We start from the raw sequence: 21,920 nt of genomic DNA on the forward strand, positions 1-21,920 counted from the left end.
CAGGAATGGGCAATAAATGCTGGCCCAGCCAGCGAAGCCCACATCCTATGAATGAATGAAAGAAAGAAAGAAATAGCCGGGCAAGCCACTCAGATCAAGGATGATAAGGGACAGGCAACAAATTGTAGTCCTGCCAGTTATGCCCCAAATCCCATGAAACAAGTATTAAAAAATTACCTCATTGCTGCTTGTAGGACTTTGTAAGTACCAGTAGCTAGTGCAAATTGGCTTCAGTGTTTCTTTACATTGTAACAGTGACTACATCAAAATAATTATTTCATTGTCTGTAAAGTGGTACCCACAGAATTTCTTGGATAGCACGTTTTTACCCACAGCTTACATAAGTGCAAACAGAGATGGAATGGGTGACCATCAGTCAGGAGAAAGGTGCCAGGCAGGTAGTGAGGAAATCCCCAGGGTACATCTCACTCAAGAACCGTTTTCTGTGTTGGAAAAAGGTGAGAGAGACGGTTCCTCTGGGGAGTGCAGCCATGCTCATGGCACTGTGAGTGGCTCAGTTGTACAGGGGGGGAATGAAGAAGAGGGGAAGAGCAATAGTGGTAGGAAACTTGATAGTAAGGGGAACGGACAAGCGTTTCTGCGGCCATAGGCGTGATTCCAGGATAGCATGTTGCCTCCCTGGCACCAGGGTCAAGGATGTCACTGAACGGCTATTCTAAATGGGGAGGGAAAACAGACAGAGATCGTAGTACATTTAGGTACCAACGACATAGGTAAAATGAGGGATGAAGTCCTGCAAGCAGAATTTAGGGAACTAGGAAACAGATTAAAAAACAGGACCTCAAAGGTAATAATCTCTGGTTTACTTCTGGTGCCACGCGCTAGTGGTTATAGAAATAGGAGGTTAGCCCAGATGAATGCGTGGCTGGAGAGATGGTGCAGGAGGGAGGACTTTAGATTGCTAGGACATTGGGACCATTTCTGGGGGCGGTGGGACCTGTACAAGGCGGACAGGTTACACCTGAACCAGAATGGGACCGACATCTTTGTGGGTAGGTTTGCTAGTGCTGTTGGGGAAGGTTTACACTAACTTGGCAGGGGGATGGGATCCTGAGAGGCAGTCCTGCAGGGGGAGATGCACAGCCAAAATTAAAAGAGAGAGCAAGTCAATCTGGAAGGCATAGAAATTATAGGCCAGTTAAGGCACAAGGGAGCTTGGCAAGGTTGGATGGTATTTATTTTAATGCAAGGAGTCTGACAAATAAGGCAGATGAGTTAAGGGCACAAATTAACACATGGAAGTATGATGTCACTGTTATCACAGAGACATGTTTGAGAGGGGGGCAGGATTGGCAGCTCAATATTCCAGGATATACGGTCTTCAGGCAACAGGGAAGGAGATAAAAGAGATAAAAGGGTATTGCAATATTGATCAAGGAATCAATTACAGCAGTAAGGAGGGATGACATCTTAGAAGGCTCCTCAAATGAAGCCATATGGGTGGAACTGAAAAACAAAAAAGGAGCAATCACGTTGCTGGGAGTGTACTATAGGCCCCCAAACAGTCAGAGAGAAATAGAAGAGCAGGTATGTAGGCAAATTTCAGAGAAATGTAAAAATAATAGGGTAGTAATAGTGGGGGATTTCAACTTCCCCAACGTTAACGGGGTCAGTCATAGTGTGATAGGTTTAGAGGGAGCGGAATTCTTAAAATGCATCTTGGAGAGCTTTGTAAGCCAGTAGGTAGAAGGTCCTACAAGAGAGGAATGAAGCCAGGCAAGTGGTAGAGGTATCAGTGGGGGGAGCATTTTGCAATTAGTGATCATAACTCCATTAGATTCAAGGTTGTTATGGAAAAGGACAAGGATGGGCCAGAAATCAGAGTTCTAAATTGGGAGAAGGCCGGTTTTAATAAGATCAGATATGATTTGGCCAGAGTGGACTGGGAGCAGCTACTTTTAGGTAAATCTGTGCCAGAGCAGTGGGACTCATTCAAGGAGGAAATAGGGAGAGTATAGGGCCAACATTTTCCAGTAAAGACAAAGGGTGAGACCAACAAATCCAGGGAACCCTGGATGTCGAGGGATATACAAAACAGCGGAAGCCCTAGAAGAGTATAGAATGTGTAGGAGGGAACTTAAAAAGGAAATCAGGAGAGCGAAAAGGGGGCATGAAAAAACATTGGCATGTAAAATAAAGGAAAATCCAAAGCTATTTTACAAGTACATTAAGAGTAAGAGGATAAATAAGGAAAGAGTAGGGCTCATTAAGGACCATAGTGGTAATTTGTGTGTAGAGCCGGAAGATGTAGGTAGGGTTCTAAATGAATACTTTGTGTCAGTGTTCGCAAGTGAGAGGGACGACGTGGGTATGGAAATCAGGCAGAAGGACTGTGATATAATTAAAGAAATTAGCATAGAAAGGGAGGAGGTTCTATGTGGCCTGGCAGGCTTAAAAGTAGATAAATCTCCAGGCCCGGATGAAATGTATCCCAGGCTGTTGAGTGAGGCAAGGGAGGAGATAGCAGGGGCGCTGGCAATAATTTTCAATACCTTTCTGGCCACAGGAGAGGTGCCAGAGGACTGGAGGACAGCCAATGTGGTACTGCTATTCATGAAAGGAGGAAGGGATAAACCAGGGAACTACAGGCCAGTCAGTCTAACCTGAGTAGTGGGGAAACTATTGGAAGCAATTCTGAGGGACAGAATTAATCTAAACTTGGAGAGGCAGGGATTAAGCAAGGACAGTCAGCATGGTTTTGTTTAGGGGAGGTCATGTCTGATCAATTTGATTTAATTTTTCAAAGAGGTGACTGGGTGTGTCGATGAGGGCAATGCATTTGACTTACTCTACTTGGACTTCAGCAAGGCTTTTGATAAGGTCCCCGCATGGGAGACTGATAACAAAGGTAAGAGCCCATGGGATCTAAGGAAATTTGGCAAATTGGATCCAGAATTGGCTGAGTGGCAGGAAGCAGAGGGCAATGGTCGAGGGGTGTTTTTGTGACTGGATGCCTGTGTCCAGTGGGGTTCCACAGGGATTGGTGTTGGGTCCCATGCTGTTTGTGGTATATATAAACGATTTAGACTTGAATGTAGGGGGGTTGATCAGTAAGTTCACGGATGACATGAAAATTGGTGAGGCAGTAAATAGTGAGGAGGATAGCCTTAGGTTAAGGAGGGTATAGAGGGGCTGGTCAGATGGGCTGGTCAGTGGCAAATGGAATTTAATCCTGGGCAGGACAGACAAGGCACGGGAATACATGATGAATGGTAGGATCCTGGGAAGTAACGAGAATCAGAGGGACCTTGGTGTGCATGTCTACCGGTCCCTTAAGGTAGTGGGACAGGTAGATAAGGTGGTTAAGAAGGCATATGGGATACTTGCCTTTATTAGCCGAGGCATAGAATATAAGAGCAGGGAGGTTATGTTGGAAATGTATAAAACGCTGGTTCGGTCACAGCTAGAGTATTGCATGCAGTTCTGGAATCCACATTATAGTAAGGATGTGACTGCACTAGAAAGAGTGCAGAGAAGATTTACCAGGATGTGGCCTGGGCTGGAAAGTTTTAGTTATGAGGAGAGATTGGATAGACTGGGGTTGTTTTCCCTGGAGCAAAGAAGGTTGAGAGGGGACATGATTGAAGTGTATAAAATTATGAGGGGCATAGATAGGGTAGACAGGAAGGAACATTTCCTCTTGGTGGAGGGATCAATAACCAGGGGCATAGGTTTAAGGTAAGGGGCAGGAGGTTTAGAGGGGATGAGAGGAAGAAATTTCTCACCCAGAGGGTGGTGGGAATCTGGAACTCACTGCCTGAAAGGGTGATAGAGGCAGATGCCCTCATAACATTTAAGAAGTATTTGGATTTGCACTTGCAATGCCATGGCATACAAGGCTATGGGCCTAGTGCTGGAATATGGGATTAGAATAGTTAGGTACTTGTTTGACTGGCACAGACTCGATGGGCCGAAGGGCCTTTTTCTGTGCTGTAGACTTCTATGACTCTATGGTGAAATCAAATGTAAGCTTGTGGTCTCAGAATGTGGGTGGTTCTGGCAAGGCTGTATTTATTGCCCTGAGGTGGTCATAGTGACATTTCCAGGTTATTGCCCCAGTGATGAAGAGGAACTGAAACCTCTGTCCAGATTAGGGCTTTGTGACTTGGAGTAACTGGGAGGTGAAGGTGTTCCCATGACATTACTGCATCAGCTATATTGCCACAGGCACAAACACATCCAAACATGCCCTCATACAGTAGGGCACAAGATTTTTTTTAACCACAATGCTTAAGGAATCCACCTATAGGCATCATCATTCAGTTCCATTCAGGGAAGCTCTCCAATCTCTATAGACTGTGTGCCTCCACAAAGTCACAAAGGTAGTAATCAGAGAGCTTCTATGTACAGATGACTGTACCCAAGCTGCTTACATTATGAAAGACATCCAGATTATGGCAAATAAATTCTTGAGTGCTGCCAAAAACTTTGGTCTCTAAATCAAGGTTTTCAAAATCGAGTGTTTTCAGCCAGCACCAGGCACATGCTTTGAAGCCCCAGATATAACTGTTCATGACACCAGTCTCAAAGTTTTGGAAAAATTCTTATACCTTGGCAGTGTGCGCTCTAGAGATGCCACTACTGATGAAGATATCAGTTGTGATAAGCCTTGAGCTCTGGGGAAAAGCCTGCATTTTCTTTCTGTGAAATGTCCCTTTAATTCCAAAGTGAAACTGGGGAGTACCCTGAAAAGGGTGTAACTGGACTTCCTAGCAAGCATTTTATCTCCAAGAAATTCCCATGTGGCCTGAGGTTGCTAATGGGAATGAAAGCTAAAAGACAAAGGATAATTAGAAAACTAATTAGAGATTGAGTCACAGCTATCCTTAGAACCTGTAATTCAGATGTGGTGAAAAGTAGGGAGAAGACTCTCTGAGACTAGAGCAGGGACTGGTTAGTGTGTGTGTTATAGATTTGGAAAAGACAAAGAACTGAAGACAGGGAGAGCAGGGATTGTGGTTTGGACAAGACCCCCCTCTACTGCTGTTTCAGCTTTGCCAGAGCCAACCAGGTCATTTAACGGGATTGGAGAAGGGAGTCTCTAGGGATTCTGTGTCACCAAGATCGGTGTGAACCTAACTAAGGTAGTTCTGTTGAAGGGTCATGAGGACTTGAAACGTCAACTCTTTTCTTCTCCGCTGATGCTGCCAGACCTGCTGAGTTTTTCCAGGTAATTCTGTTTTTGTTTTGGAGTTCTGCAGGAGTGTGCTGTTTAGGTGTCAACCATATCCAGGAACCTTAGATAGAATACAGCTTCCAATGAAAGTGACTCCAGCACAAATCCATTGACAGGTAAGTGAGAGATCCCACATACAGACTAAATTGAAAAGACAGATTGCATGCAGTGTCACACCTGGGTGGGAAATAATTTGAGTGCTTGTAACTATGAGGGACATATCTTTGTTATATTGCCCATCTAAAATGAAATTTACCTTTTTATTTGAAATATTCTTTACCTGTTAATTCATGTTTACACTATGTTGATTTTAGTTGGTTTATTATAGTAGAAGTTTTAAAAAGTGAAATCTTGTCCAGTGATTTTCTTTGACATCATGAAGACTCCTTTCTTTTAAGAAGTTATTGATCTCTACAGGAATCGTAATACATTGCATGCATCCAGAAAGCAAATTCTGCCCACTGTCACGAGGATGTGCTGTTTAAAGGTATGATTACTGATTTTTCACTGGCTGGATTATAAATTGGAACTCTATACAGACAATTATGCATTTTTCCTCCAAAAGAAACAGCATGGACAGGCCAAGTTGCTACAAAACACAATTTCGCATTCACCTTCACCCCTCCACAAAGTTAGAATGAAGGCGGACAAACAACCCCCCGGGGGAGCATGAACGACCCCATCTCGGGACTATTCACACCACACTGAGGCTTTGCAAATGTTCCTGAGATGAGACATTAAAACTCAATTACCTGTCCTGAAACAATAACATCAGCAGACATGAAATACTCAAACCTCTTTGGAATACACAGCCATTTCAGGTATTTCAAGGGAACCCATCAAGCAGGAGACAGAGGAAGAAGTGCAAAGGACAATGCGAGACTCAAACAAGCTGTTGAAGCCGTGTGCCTTCTCTCTCTGGAAGTACTGCGCCCAGTTGTTAAAGTGAGTACCCTGAAAAGAAAACAACTGCGAACTGAGATCTTTTAAAAATGTGGAAATTTGCTCCAAATGACAGCATCCAGGAGAACAACTAAGCAATCTTGAATCAATGCATTGCCACCAATCAAGGGACAGCTAACTGTATAATTGATTTTTTTCTTAACGGACTGTAAAATCCTCATAAGCTTATTCTTTCACTCTGCAATTTGTATTTGTGTGTGCATGGGCTGGGCGGATGTGTATGACCATATGAATGGTGTAGCATTTTTCTTTTTTCAGCTTGGAGATAGTTTCAATAAACTTACTTCGTTCTTTGTTTAACCTAAGAAAGCCTGTCTGAGTAATTCTCTACAACCTTGACGTATAAATTGTGAGACACAGAATTGGCAAAGCACATCCTCTCTAAATCCTTAACAAAAAACACAACAAACCCTGTTACAGTCAAAAGAGGAATGGGCGAACAGGGAAGTCATTTCACCCCTCCTCACCTGATCAGAACACTACGGTTGACTCCATTATCTTTTCTGGAAGTCGCATAGCATGTTATAGTTGCCTATCAAAGCTCTTAGAATAGGGTTTCCCACATGAGATTTTGGGGTTTTTTTTGAAAAATATACTTTATTCATAAAATATCTAAAAGAACATTACAAAACATTTCCAAATGGCCATCATAAAAAGCACGATCAGATTCAACCTTTATACACGGATTTTGGGTTTGCAAGCTCCAAGGCAGCAATGGCTGCACTGTAGCTCGGACTGCTTTCTGAGACCTGCCTTTAAATCGTTTGTTTTGGTGGGCGTGGCCTGAGACCCAATTACTGCTGCTGCAAAATGTGTGCGAATCAGTAGGCATTCATTTCTTCTTGGAGAAACCCTGCCCTTTCACCAACCCTCAAGGGTGATGGATGTTGTAGCAGAAGTTGATGAGGACTATGGGGCATGCTCAACTCTTTCCTTCCTGCCCTCAACAATTCTCGTAACCTGCAAATTTTCACCCTGGGGTCACACCAGGAAAAAAGGTTTAGGAAGATTGCTCTAGAACGCTTCCACCAAAGACACCTGAGATTCCATCATTAGAATTTGATGACAAGACAAAATCACAAACGATGAGGTCCCTCTTCATGCTGCATTCAACAGCATGGAGACCACCCTCCAGAAAATTCAACTTTAGATGTGCAGATCATGTCTCCCACAAGGATGATTACAGAATCTCCAAAAAGATCTTCTGTAGGGAACTGTCTCAGGGAAAACAATATCAAGATAGTCGGTACAAACTATACAAGGGCACCACCCTAAAAAAAACCTTACAAACATCTGTATTGCAGATCACCTCTCTTGGGGAAACACTGCAGCTGACCGACCAATATGGAGGTAAGCACTGGCATTTGGTTCACAATACTTTGAAGAGCATCTAAGCTCACCTCTTGATCCTTCAAAAGAATCTCATCAAGAAAGCTCAAGGCTAGAGGTTGAAGAAGTGCTTATCTGGTGGTAGACTTATTATTATTAAAGTATGCCCAAGCTGTGACTGACTTCATCATCTTCCATGGGTCTTCTCATGACTGAAGAGTACAATGTGAGATCGCATGGATGGAAGATATTTTCGTTGAGTAGCTGTGCCACCTCTGGATTTCCTCTGGACCTTTTACCTGCTCCTATTAGTCGCTGTGTCAATACAGCTGATACTGTCAACTTTTAAGATGTTAATAACAGTAATATTGAAGGTGAGGGAGAGATGACTGGGCTTTCTCCTTTTGGGATATGGGCATTTCCTGGCACTTAAATACCATTAGCCGTCACTTACCACCAAAATGTATACTGATGGGTTGCATCATTATCAGAAGTTATGAATGGGGCAGAATGCTGCAGACTCAACAATATATATGGGGATGGAAGGCTATTGATAAAGCAACTGAAGATGACCACCTTACACTTATGGACATTGAAATTGCGGAAAAGAAAGACATTTTTTGTTAAAGCTTTCCGTCTTGCATTCATCAGGACAATCGACAAGAATGCCAAACGTAAAGGGAGCAACAATTTAAACTGTATGAGAAGAGAGTGCTGATTGGTTGGCAAGTGAACTCTGACTGGTAGAGGCGTTGCCATGGAGAATGCACCAGTTCATGGTGACCAACAGTTAACTGCCAAGCATTGTTTGAAATTTAAACTTGACTATATTGAAATTAATTTGGCAATTACATGTCAATTCTGCAAGTTTATTAATGTATTGTATTTTGCTGCAGTATTCTGTCCCCTGAATTTGGTGTCATTCAGAAATTTTGACATTGTACTTCCAATTCTGGAGTCCAAATCATTTATGTCAACATTGAAGTGGTCCCAGCACCAATCCCGTGGAACATCGCTTTCTAACTTTTGATAATTTGAATAACGTTTAACCCCTACTCTTTCTTCTGTAGCCAGTTTGATATCCATTCTGCTTTTTTTTCACTTGACTCCACATTCTTTGAACTTAGTCATGAGCAATGTGCCCTTTAAAATTTTTTGGTTGTCTGTGGCCTGCTCGTTTGAATGCGCAGTATCTTCAAATTTTTTTGCATGGTATCTTAAAAGGATGACTTGCAAGTGGTGTGCATGAGACATTCTGGGCTGCGATATGGCCACAAGCATGCATAGCTGACAGGAAATATTGATCATGAATATATTAATAATGCCTTATCAAAGGTATTTTGAAGGTCATTTGGCATCATACTCAGTTTAATGCCACCTTGGCATAAAGGGCAGTGACTTTCACCTCTCTGACATTCAGCTCATACATCGGTGCCTGGATCAAGCAAGCATCAGTGAGAAGGTCCTTAATGAGTCACAGATCTTAAATGTTAACTGTTTTTCTCTCCATAGATGCTGCCTGACCCGAGTATTTCCAGAATTTTCTATTTTTATTTCAGCTTTCCAGCTTCTGCAGTATTTTTCTCTTTGCATTATAAATGAGTAGATGTTTGCTTACTGGCACTATTGATGACTCCTTCCATCAGTTTACTGATAATTAGGAGGTGGATAAACCACTGTGGAAAAGACATACCTGGGCAATTTTTCACATTATCAAGTAGATGCCACAGTCATAGCTGCACTGGAAGAGCTTGGCTAAGGGAGTAACTAGCTGTGGTGTGCAAGTCGTCAGCACAATAGTCACAATGTTTCCTTCTCTGTGTCCAGTGCACACAGCTGCTTCTTAATGCCACAGGGAGTGAACTGAATTACTTGGTCGGTGGCTTCTACGATGATGAATCCTATGGAAGTGGTTTGTGGATGCAAGTGCTCCTCCAGAGACTTGAACACTTATTTTAGGCTAAAACGCCAAGTGCAGTACCGCAGAGGGCTACATTGTCAGAGGTTTCGTCCTGCAGAAAAGACATTAAACTGAGATCGTCTGCTCTTTATGGAGCCTTTTACCTGCTCCTATTAGTCGCTGTGTCAATACAGCTGATACTGTCAACTTTCAAGATGATTAAATTTAAATTGTCCCATGGGACTATTTGAAGAAGAGCAGGAGAATTCTCCCTGGTGTCTTTGCCAAAATTTATCCCTCAGCCAACATCACTAAAATGGAGCAAAAACAGAAAATGCTGGAAAAACTTATCAGGTCTGACAGCATCTGTGAAGAGAGAAACAGAGTTGACGTTTCGAGTCTGTATGGCCCTTCTTCAGAGCTAAAATAGAGAATGTGATCATTTGTTACATGGCTGTTTGTGGGACTTTGCTGTGTGTAAATTGGCTGTCGTATTTCTTATGTTACGACAGCAACTACAGTGCAAAAGTACATTATTGGCTGCAAAGCTCTTTGGTATGTCCTGAGGTTGTGAATGGCGCTGTATAAATAAAAGTTGTTTCTTTTTTGTAAAAAATTATTATAAATCCACAATAATAACCCAGAGGGGATAGTTGATAAGTCCATACAAACCAGGTTCAATCCACATAAAAGTGCTAAGTTAGCTGACCTAAGCCCAGGTAGCAATGCAAGTGCTATTTACTAGCCCTGAACTAAGCAAATATTTGTTTGGTAAGCACTGTTCAGTGACTCAAGCTGGGAAATGAGTTTCTGTGGGAATTGTCAGGGGCAAGATCAAGCTCAGAATTACCTGGAAAAACTCAGCAGGTCTGGCAGCATCAGCGGAGAAGAAAAGAGTTGATGTTTCGAGTCCTCATGACCCTTCAGGGTCATGAGGACTCGAAACGTCAACTCTTTTCTTCTCCGCCGATGCTGCCAGACCTGCTGAGTTTTTCCAGGTAATTCTGTTTTTGTTTTGGATTTCCAGCATCCGTAGTTTTTTTGTTTTTAACAAGATCAAGCTCACTGTGTTCATGCACAGGATTGAACTGCTGCCAATGCTTTCTGCTGAGGTTCTAACTGAAAAACAGCCAGTTGACCAAAGTACTGAACTTCTGTTTGGCCATGTGCAGTTGCACCCCAGCAAGAATCAACACCTTCTAATGCGGAGGACAAACAAAGAAAATTGCCAATTTAAAAAACCACTCTGGCTGCAGCAAGATAGCGTATAAGTGTCAGGTTGCCAGAGAATAAAACTGAATTTCTGGATTTTGTGATCCTGCTCACATAGGCTTTCCTGACTGGATTGCAATGGTTTTCTCAGCAGGATTGTTTCCTCTCTTGCTGTCTTACTCATGAGTTCAATCTGCTTTCTGCAGAGCAACAGCGTGTCCCAAAGAGCCCACAGTTCCACATAACAAGGTTAACTCCTCATGCCCACAGGGCAACTAGGATCTTGCCAATGTTGTCCTATATGCCAAATATATTTTTTAAAAATTCAACAGGAGAATTATGTATCTTGTATTTTTAAATGTGCATCTGCAGATGGCATGATTCAGCAACATCACACATTAGAAGTCACATCAGCAGTGAACTTGAACACTCCACACAAATTCAATAATTGAAACAAAGGGTGCAGAGGCAAAGGGACAAGACAATAAAATATAATGAACTGCAGAGAGTGGGGAGTAATTAATCCAGAATTCAATTAACATCTGTAGACTAGATCATAAACAAGTATGACGTTTCATTGGTTTATGGGAGTCATTCAAATCCTGTGACTAAATCACCGTCTTGTATCATACTCTATATCATCTGAAATTATTCTCATCTGTACACTGATATACCAATAAGATGGAATCAAATGGCTGACAGATTTCAGTGCAAGGACACTGACTAAAGACCCTTACGTTGTTCTGGCATTTCAGTCAGTGCAATGGTGACTGTGAAATGTTCATGTTCAAGGTATGTCCTCTCAAACTGTGAAGGGTATAGCGACCTAATCTTGAGAGTTCAAATCCCACCATAAACCGAAAATTGTAAAACTAAATTCAAAAAATAAATACGAGGCTGCTGGTTTTCTGTAAAAACCCAGCTGGTTCACTAATTTACTTTGGTGAAGAGAGCCTGTAGTCCCTGACAACAGAAGACGAGAGAGGTTGTGGTGAGGTGGGGATGCCATCAGTGTACATGTGAAAACTAACACTACTTTTGAATGATGTAACCAAGGGGCAGCATGGAGATGAGAAATAAGAGGGGACCAAGGATAGATCTTTGGGGAACACCAGGGTTAACAATGCATGAGCAGGAAGAGAAGGCATAGCAAGTGATTTTCTGGCTACTATTAGATAGATAAGAATGGAACCATTTGAAAGCAGTCCCACCCAGCTAGACGACAATGAAAAGATGTTGGAGAAGGATGGTGTGGTCAACCGTGTCAAAGGACAAGGAAGAAAAGTTTACCTTTGTCACAGTCATGTGAGATGTCATATATGACTTTGTAAGAACTGTTTCAGTACTGTGAGAGGGTGGAAACCTGACTGGAGGGATTCAAACATGGAGTTCCGGCAAAGATGGGAACAGATTTGGGAGTCGACAACACATTCAAGGACTTTGGCAAGGAAAGGGAGTTTGGAAATGGAAATGGTAGTTTACATGGATGATGAGGTCAGGGTTGGCTTTTTTTGAGAGGGGTGCTGATGACAGATTTAAAAGAGAAAAGGACAACATTTGAAGAGAGAGAACTGTTAACAATATCGGTTAACATGAAATCAGAAGGGGAAACTTGGTGGTCAGCAGTTTAGAGGGAATAGGATTGAGGGAACAGGAGATGGGCCTTATGAAAAAGTTAATCCCAGAGAGGAAATGAGGGGAGATAGATAAATTAGAGAAAGATGCAAGTTCAGGGCCAGGATAGGGGGAGCTTTAGAGAAAGTTTGGTCAGGTGGGCTCGGAATAGGGAGGAATGTGGCAAAGGCAGCTGACTGTTTCGATCCATGAGCTCCTCTCACTTATTGTTGGAGGCAAGGATGGAGAGGGAAAGGGGATTAAAGAGATGGTTTGCAGTAGACAAAATGAGGATGATCCTGAAATGGTAAGCAGTTTAAGCAGAGGAGAGCAGGATCCAATACTGTTTCAGGTGGTCTAACCTGGTCTGGCAGTAAATGACTAAACCAGTTATCTGTCATATGCTTTCAAGTCTAGCCCATTAGTTCATTATATTTTCAAACAAAGATGGAGGTGCGGGTGCATTGAGCAAATCAGTAGCAGCAGAAACAAAAGGGCCAAAGAACAGACAGCTGGAAATTTGAAAGTACAATTGTAAGTGAATTGGTAGGTACAGGTCTGTTGCTGGGATTCATGGGTGTCATCTGAAGTGATGAATTAAGAACATCTTACAAAAGCTTACTGCAGCAAAATTAAAGCATCGTGTCTATTTGTGATTTTAAGTGTGGTACACCAGGATCAATACACTAAGTAAACCCAGTGGTGACACTTATTTTTACTGATTAGCTGTTAAGATTAAAGAGAATAAAAGAGATGAGGTCAATCTCTGATTAGATAATAGGATTTCAAAGCCTGAAGATTGCAAGTGGAAGGAAAACCTTTGGGAGCTATAGAGCTCCACAATTCTCAGATCCTGAGTAAGTCTGAGAATAGGAGCTACAATACTCTGTCTCAGTATGAAGCTCCCAATTCTAATACTGTTACATTTCGCCCTCATTTCCTAAACACTACAAGTGTGTCTGAAATTAAATAGCTAATGAATTGCAAAGCTCGTCACGTTTGCTTAAACACTATTCTACTATTGCAATCTCATCGGTGGGAACAAATCCTCCAGAGTCTGTCTAAACATAACAACATGCCACACAGCCTGAAACATCAGTGTGTCCCCTTTGGAATAAATTGGTCTAATACAGCACATCACAATCCCTTGGGCTACTGTATCACAGCAAAAACCACAATGACAAACCAGTTGTTTTTTATCAAGCAATTTTCTCTTATTAATTCATGGGATGTGGGTTTCACTGGATAGGCCAGCATTTATTGCCCATCCCTAGTTGCCCTTGAGAAGGTGGTAGTGAGCTGCCTTCTTGGACCACTGCAGTCCATGTGGTGTAGATACACCCACAGTTTTGTTAGTGAGTTCCAGGATTTTGACCCAGTGACAGTGAAGGAACAGCAATATATTTCCACGTCAGGATCATGAGTGGCTTGGGGGGGAACTTTCAGGTGGTGAACTTCCAGGTGGTGGTGTTCCCATTTATCTGCTGCCCTTGTCCTCCTAGATGATAGTGGTTGTAGGTTTGGAAGGTGCTGTCTAAGGAGCCTTGGTGAATTCCTGCAGTGCATCTTGTAAATGGTACACACTGTTGCCACTGTGCGTCAGTGCTGGAGGGAATGTATGTTTGTGGATGGGGTGCTAACCAAGCGGGCTGCTTTGTCCTGGGTGGTGTCAAGCTTCTTGAGTGTCGTGGGAGCTGCACTCATCCAGGCAAATGTGGAGTATTTCATCACACTCCTGACTTGTGCCTAGTAGATGGTGGACAGGCTTTGGGGAGTCAGGAGGTGAGTTATGCACTGGAGGTTTCCTAGCATTTGACATGATCTTGTCGCCACAGTATTTACATGGCTAGTCCAGTTCAGTTTCCAGGCGGGGGCTTCAGTTTAACAACTCACCCAAAAGATGGAACTTTCTACAGTGCAGCAGTCCCTCAGTACTGCACTGAAGTGTCAGCCTAGATTAGTGAGGCTTAAACCCATGACCTTCTGACTCAGAGGTGAATGTGCTACAAATAAACCAAGGCTGACACCTATATCAAAGAACCTGAGCAATAGGATTAAATACTTTTGAGTGTTTAGTCCCTTCTCAAGGCAATTAGGAATGGACAATAAATGCTGACCTAACCAGCAACACCCACATCCCGTGAAAGAATAAAAAAGAATTAACTCCTGTGTCTCATTTTCATAGCCATGCCCCCAAGACACTTTGAATCTTGCAGAAATCATGGACTGACTGGTGTGAGCAGGAAATGAAAACTCCAGTGAAAGGAGGCTGCCAGCAGTGACCCAAGAGATCAAACTCCAGCAGTCAGCTAAGTGGTGGTGAGAAATAATCAACAGACAGAATTGACTACAACAAAAACAGAATTACCTGGAAAAACTCAGCAGGTCTGGCAGCATCAGCAGAGAAGAAAAGAGTTGACGTTTCGAGTCCTCATGACCCTTCAACAGAACTGGGTGAATCCAAGGAGAGGGGTGAAGTGTTAAAATGGCAAGCGACAGGGAGGTCATTCTTGTGGACAGACCGCAGGTGTTCTGCAAAGCGGTCGCCCAGTTTACGTTTGGTCTCTCCACTCTGCTCTCTTGCCCACATGTCTGTCCTTAGCTTGCTGCATTGTTCCAGTGAAGCCCAAAGCAAACTGGAGGAACAGCACCTCATCTTCCAACTAGGCACTTTACAGCCTTCCGGACTGAATATTGAATTCAACAACTTTAGATCTTGAACTCCCTCCTCCATCCCCACCCCCTTTCTGTTTCTTCCCCCTTCCTTTTTTTCCCCAATAATTTATCGAGATTTTTCTTTTCCCACCTATTTCCATTATTTTTAAATCTTTTATGCCCCCCATCCCCACTAGAGCTATACCTTGATTGCCCTACCATCCATTCTTAATTAGCACATTTGTTTAGATAATATCACTAACTTCAACACCTGTGTTCTTTTGTCTGTGACATCTTTTGATTATCTGCTCCTATCATTGCTTGCTTGTCCCTACAACCACATCACCCCCCTCCACTTCTCTCCCCCAACCCCCCCCCCGCCCCTTTAAACCAGCTTATATTTCACCCCTCTCCTTGGATTCACCCAGTTCTGTTGAAGGGTCACGAGGACTCGAAACGTCAATTCTTTTCTTCTCCGCCGATGCTGCCAGACCTGCTGAGTTTTTCCAGGTAATTCTGTTTTTGTTTTGGATTTCCAGCATCCGCAGTTTTTTGTTTTTAGACAGAATTGACTGTCGCTTATAAAGGTACAACACTTAGTCCATTTACAATCATACTCCAGGTTAAACAGTGCTATGTCAATTCCAGGAAAGTCTCTTTAATAGAATTCAGAATATAGCTTGTGAAATTAGAAAGCTTCAGCCAGAAGCTCATCATGTGGCAACTGTTGTGTTTTAAGTGACAATTAAATACTCAAATGCAAACAAGCATAAGCATTCTCAAAGGAAAAAAGCAATTTGATTTGCAACGGTGAATGTGCCTTTAGGGCATGAAGTTTGTGGTTTACCTGTGCAAGGCGTCTCAGCAGCAGTTCTGCAGATGGTCTGGACCAGTTCAGGAAGATCTCAGGGACAAGAGTGATGGTCATCTCCAATACCCTCAGCAAGCTCACAGAAAGGTCAAAGCAGGTGGCGCAAACTTTCAGCTGGCGACTGTCGACAAAGTTCCGCTCTGGTCGTTCGGCTGCCTGCTGGATCTACAAGGGCAAAAAGGGGGAAGTGTGAACTAACAAAGAGAACCCCACTTCAATACTGAAACGAGGATCTGACTGCTCATTCTGCTGAATCTACTAAGGCAAGGAGAAAACTGACATCTCCACAAGGATCAAAATGAGACCGCTGCCCTGGATCTCTTCTATTTCACTTGCCTTTTTCTTCTTTTCTCTTTACCCCTCCTGGACCTGTCATCATGCCTCCTTTCACTCCTCCCTTCCAGAGTACTCTACTGTCCCAAATGTCAACCCCAAGCTTTCAACACTCCTAGATTTGTTTTTACTCTTCTGCTGTCAAAAACTGACTTCCTTGAATAATCCTACAGCTTCCCTCTGCCCTTTGTCTTCTGAAGGGCCCAGGAAGACACTGGTCACAACCTCCATATGAGCAGTATCCTCAACTTCCTCTTCCCATTCTCCTTAGTCACGTGACGGTGGGGGTGAACCTCGTGAACCTCTGTCCCACTCAGCCCTTCCCATTGGTACATACAAATTAGGAGAAGTAGACCATACAGCCCCTCAAGCCTGCTCCGCCATTTGATAAAATCATGGCTGAGCTGATTGTGGCTTCAACTCCACTTTCCTGTCTACCCTCTATGCCCTTTGCATCCACCCTACCAAATCCCCTCAGGATCTTACATGCTTCAATAAGATCACCACTCAATCTTTTAAACCCCAATGGACACAGACCCAACCTGTCCAACTTTTCCCCATAAGATAACCTCTTCATCCCAGGAATCAGTCGAGTGAATCTTTTCTGTACTGCTTCTAATGCAATTATATCCTTTCTTAAGGAAGGAGACCAAAACTGTACACAGTACTCCAGATGTGGTCTCAACCAATGCCCTGTAGAACTATAGCAAAACATCCTTACTTTTATATTCCATTCTCCTTGTAATAAACATCAATATTCCATTTGCCTTCTGAATCACTTGCTGTATCTGCATACCAAATTTTTTTGTGATGGGCTGAAGCAGAGGTAGGTGAGGTTATGGAGGTGCAAGTAGATTTTTTGTTATTAGAAAGGATATGACGTCAGTTGCACATATCAGGGTCAAGTAGGACAGCAAGGATGTGAACAGTTTGGTTCAGCTTGGGACAAGAGAAGTATGGATGAATTCAATGAAAAGGAACCAAGTTTGTGACGGCAGCCAAGGGTTATGTTTTCAATCTTCCTAATGCTTATCTGGCAGAAGTTGAGGCCAATTCAGGGCTGTATGCTGGACAAGTGGTCAGACAGCACTTAGGACAGTGGAGGGGTTGACAGACGTGGTGCAGAAGTAGAAATAGGTGTTGTGGTATCCTGTAAATGACAGAGGAAGGTGCAAGGATGCAACACTGGTGAACAGGAATTGATGCCATTCCATAGCGCACTATCCAATTGAGAACATTTTCACCCTCTCTAATCCGGTATCGCACAGCCTTCAAGGAAGACAGGCCTTTGGTTCTTAGCCCGATAAAGGCAGCAGTGGCTCAAGGAGCCAGTAAGAGCCCTGAAATATTTGAGTAACAATAGAATGTTATTAGGGGAAGGATTAGGGCAGGGCACGACATATCTCATTTGTAGACACTGAACTCCAAATACAGAGGAAGATTCGGCCTGCAATCATTATTTGCACTTCCTCCCTCATTTCTTCAACCTGCACAAACAAAGTACACTGTTGCTGGAAACTGTTGCTAAGATGTTCACATCAAAACTGATGCTGGAAAAAGTTCAAACTTGCAAGCAGTTCCTGTTATGTGGCGGAACTGTTATGACCAAAGACTAATCACTGAACCGCACAACTTGATACAATTCACTGTTGGCTGTCAACCTAACTGCAGCACTATAACCAGGTTGGCCTGTAATCTTACAAGAGAAACATTTAAGTTGAGGAGGTTGCATGGCTCTTGCCAGGAATAAATTAAAGTTGCTCCCTAGAGCCAACCTGAGCAATAAAAGGATGGACTTTCAGGCCACCTTCGTAAACTGGGAGACATTGGGATATTTGTTTTCCATTCTATTTAATGATTAAAGTAATGTTTGGAAACATGGATGGTCAGAGCATTTGCAGGAATAAAAAAAAATCAATGGCGCATCACACATCTGAAAATTGAATTGATGCTTATGTCACCAATGGACTATATACTCTTGATCTGTATTATAACTGCTCAGTTCACAAGTAATCATTTGGTAACGTAATTACTAAATTTCTAATGTAAAGGCCAAATACTGCAAATGCCGGAAATCTGAAAAAACAAAAAATGCTGGAAAAACTCAGGAGGTCTGACAGCATCTGTGGACAGCGAGACAAAGTTAACATTTCGAGTACGTATGACTCTTTTTCAGACCTAAAGGGAGGTAGAGATGTGGTGAAGTGGGGTGGAACCGGTCAAGCTGGATCGAAGGCCAGTGATAGGTGGAACCTGCCCTATCCCCACTATGGCCATCTGTCACTTTCCAGAGTGCTTACCCTGGTCCGACCATTATCACATTTTGCTTGCTTAATGTCACCATTAGCACCTCATTTAGCCAGGACCAACACCATTAACAACTCTTTGACCTTTTGTTTATGACATCTTTTGCCATCTCTCCTTTGCTTTCTATCCAACTTTACCGGTTCCACCCCCCTTAATCAGTATAAATTTCACCACATCTCTACCTCTCTTTAGATCTGAAGAGTCATACGGACTTGAAACATTACCTCTGTCTCTCCACAGATGCTGTCAGGCCTGCTGAGTTTTTCCAGCATTTTTTGTTTTCGTTACTAATTTCTAATGCCCAGTGCTCCAAGCTAAGTCTGTTGAAAACCATAACATGCCAAGGGCTGCTCTGCCTGATCCCATCATTCATCTGGATCAGGAACCATCCTATATGGAATCTAGAGGGGCTGTCGGCAATATGATGTGTATGAATACCTGAATACATGCATCATTCTGTCTGCACTCCTGAACTAATAACAAAACAAAAACAGAATTACCTGGAAAAACTCAGCAGGTCTGGCAGCATCGGCAGAGAAGAAAAGAGTTGACGTTTCGAGTCCTCATGACCCTTCAGCAGAACTGAGTGAATCTTAGGAAAGGGGTGAAATATAAGCTGGTTTAAGGTTGCGGGGGGGGCTGGTGGTGTGGTTGCGGGGACAAGCAAGCAGTGATAGGAGCAAATAATCAAAAGACGTCACAGACAAAAGAACACAGAGGTGTTGAAGTTGGTGATATTACCTAAACAAATGTGCTAATTAAGAATGGATGGTAGGGCACTCAAGGTCCAGCTCTAGTGGGGGTGGGGGGCATAACAGATTTAAAAATAATGGAAATAGGTGGGAAAAGAAAAATCTATATAAATTATTGGAAAAAACAAAAGGAAGTGGGAAGAAACAGAAAGGGGGTGGGGATGGAGGAGGGAGTTCAAAATCTAAAGTTGTTGAATTCAATATTCAGTCCGGAAGGTTGTAAAGTGCCTAGTCAGAAGATGAGGTGCTGTTCCTCCAGTTTGCGTTGGGCTTCACTGGAACAATGCAGCAAGCCAAGGACAGACATGTGGGCAAGAGAGCAGGGTGGAGTGTTAAAATGGCAAGTGACAGGGAGGTTTGGGTCATTCTTGCGGATAGACCGCAGGTGATCTGCAAAGTGATTGCTCAGTTTACGTTTGGTCTCTCCAACGTAGAGGAGACCGCGTGGGAGCAATGAATGCAGTAGACTAAGTTGGGGGAAATGCAAGTGAAATGCTGCTTCTTAATTATTCTTATTTAGCACATTCGTTTAGATAATATCACCACCATCAACACCTCTGTGTTCTTTTGTCTGTGACATCTTTTGATTATCTGCTCCTATCACTGCTTGCTTGTCCCTACAACCACACCACCACCACCCCCACCACCTTAAACCAGCTTATATTTCACCCCTTTCCTAAGATTCACTCAGTTCTGTTGAAGGATCATGAGGACTCGAAACGTCAACTCTTTTCTTCTCCGCCGATGCTGCCAGACCTGCTGAGCTTTTCCAAGTAATTCTGTTTTTGTTTTGGATTTCCAGCATCCGCAGTTTTTTGTTTTTATCTCCTGAACTAATAGTTCCATCAAATTCAGTCTGCACCAGCGCCATATTGATGGTGGGCCAAGTTAACTCCCATCTGTTTCTTTATATACTGGACAACCACTGTGCCTGTGCTCCATGTTTTCACTAAGCACTTACATACTCAGCCCTTGACTCAGAGCAGTCAAGTTGCTCTGAGCTTAAATGTGTTTAGAGGCAGATGTTGTCAGGACACCTGTGAAGAAGGTATTGTTCTTTTGCAAAGGGTTAATGAGCTGACACTAATGCTAATCAACCATTAGAAACACAGAAGCTGAATCGTGGAAAAAAACTTAAAAGAAAAATGTTCAATCGACTGGAGTGCACTTTTAAAAAAAAAATCATTCCTGACACTGAAAGACAGTGCTCTGGTGAGATACATCACTGTGCACTGACTCTAACATCACTCACATCTACAGTTATCAGAACAAGTTAGATCACACACAGACCTACAGGGCTATAATCAAACAAATCATGTGACAAGGGCCAATGTTTGGATTTATGTCCGACTGCCTCAAGACTTAAACTGGAGTCCTAAACTCCAGCTGTTTGGCATACTGTGCTTCCCCCAGGACCCAACATGAAGGCAGCTTGACTCCCTGTGAGTGTTTACTATCAGGGGATTCAATATCTTTTCACTTCCTTCTCTGCTACTTTTAAAGTTTGAGAGCTAATAACAATCAAAAAATATTTCTACATATTTTCTGTTATTTGTGAGGACTTTCAAAAGCTACTGCCAAAATCCAGAGGAAGGGGTATAGGGTTTTAATGAATGCAACATGCAGAGTTGGAAGGGCTGAGAACTGCATTATACAAAGCTCCTAGCAAATACACCATTTCCTTCCCTGATTCTATCCTCTTCAGGTGGAACCACCCATTATATGATTTTGGTATGACTTTTCTAATGCCGTCCTCACCAGTCTTCTATGACACGCCATCTAATAAATCCTAGCTAGTCCAAAACTCCTCATCCTTCCTCGTACAACATATTACTTGCCCATCGCCTGCATCCACACCAATCTGTGCTGACTCTCTTGTCCCCAACAAATGGAAAGGTGCTGGCTCTCGCTCCACTCCACCATAAATGGCAAAGCCTTCAGCAACAGCGGGCTTACTCTTTAGAATTTGCTCCCTCAGATATGGTAGAAAGAGAGAAACTATTTCTGCTGGTTGGAGAGTCTAGGGCTTTGGTGCATTGTTTAAGAATTAGTGCCAGATATTTCAGGAGTGAAATTGGAAAACATTTCTATGTACAGAGTGGTAGAATTCTCTTCTGCAAATGACAATTGATGCTCGATTACATGTTAATTTGAAATCTGAAATAATGATTGATAGATTTTCGTTAATCAAATAGAGTTCAGTGATAGGGGGCAAAGGTAGGCATATGGAGTTGGATCAGCCATGACCTGATTGAATGGTGGACCAGGCTTGAGGGGATAAATGGCTTTCTCCTGTTCCTATTTTCCTGCATGCTCCACCTGTCAGAAGTATACTTTAGGTCATGTCTCCCATCATTGCTCAACCACTTTCCTCTTCTGTAGAGCATCGTGGGACATTTTCTTTGTTAAAGATGCCATATAAAGGCAAGTTGCCCTTTCTGTTGTTGAGCTGCACAGGCCAGTGTATTGCATAGGGGAATTGTATGGAATAAATAACATGATAAGCAGAGGTTTAATATACTTCACAGTGGGCTGCACAAAGGAAATGTATGGACTGAGCAGCAGGCCATTTGAGGAAGAAACCTGGACTGAGCAGTGGGCTGCACAGGCCAGTGTATTGCATAGGGGAACTGTATGGAATAAATAACATGATAAACAGTGGGTTAATACACTTCACAGTGGGCTGCATAAAGGAAACGCATGGACTGAGCAGTAGGCCATTTGAGGAAGATACCTGGACTGAGCAGTAGGTTGCTCAAGGAAGAAACCTGGACTGAGCAGTATGTT

General features: G+C 42.9%; 1 protein-coding gene across 4 annotated transcripts in view; it reads right to left on the bottom strand.

Annotated features, from left to right (window-relative positions):
• LOC121280378 (E3 ubiquitin-protein ligase RNF123) overlaps window positions 1–21,920 on the bottom strand; it is a 420,925-nt gene that overhangs the window by 151,337 nt on the left and 247,668 nt on the right. For 2 of the 4 annotated variants that reach the window (XM_041192324.1, XM_041192323.1), the window contains exons 33-34: window positions 15,718–15,906; window positions 5,993–6,151 (exon numbers count right to left, since the gene is read on the bottom strand). In XM_041192324.1, the coding sequence (XP_041048258.1) occupies window positions 5,993–6,151; window positions 15,718–15,906 (348 nt within the window). The remainder of the gene's footprint in view (window positions 1–5,992; window positions 6,152–15,717; window positions 15,907–21,920) is intronic. The other 2 variants (XM_041192326.1, XM_041192325.1) reach the window with 1 other exon arrangement.

The sequence above is a fragment of the Carcharodon carcharias genome, chromosome 7 (genome assembly GCF_017639515.1).
Source record: "Carcharodon carcharias isolate sCarCar2 chromosome 7, sCarCar2.pri, whole genome shotgun sequence".
Lineage (NCBI taxonomy): Eukaryota > Metazoa > Chordata > Chondrichthyes > Lamniformes > Lamnidae > Carcharodon > Carcharodon carcharias.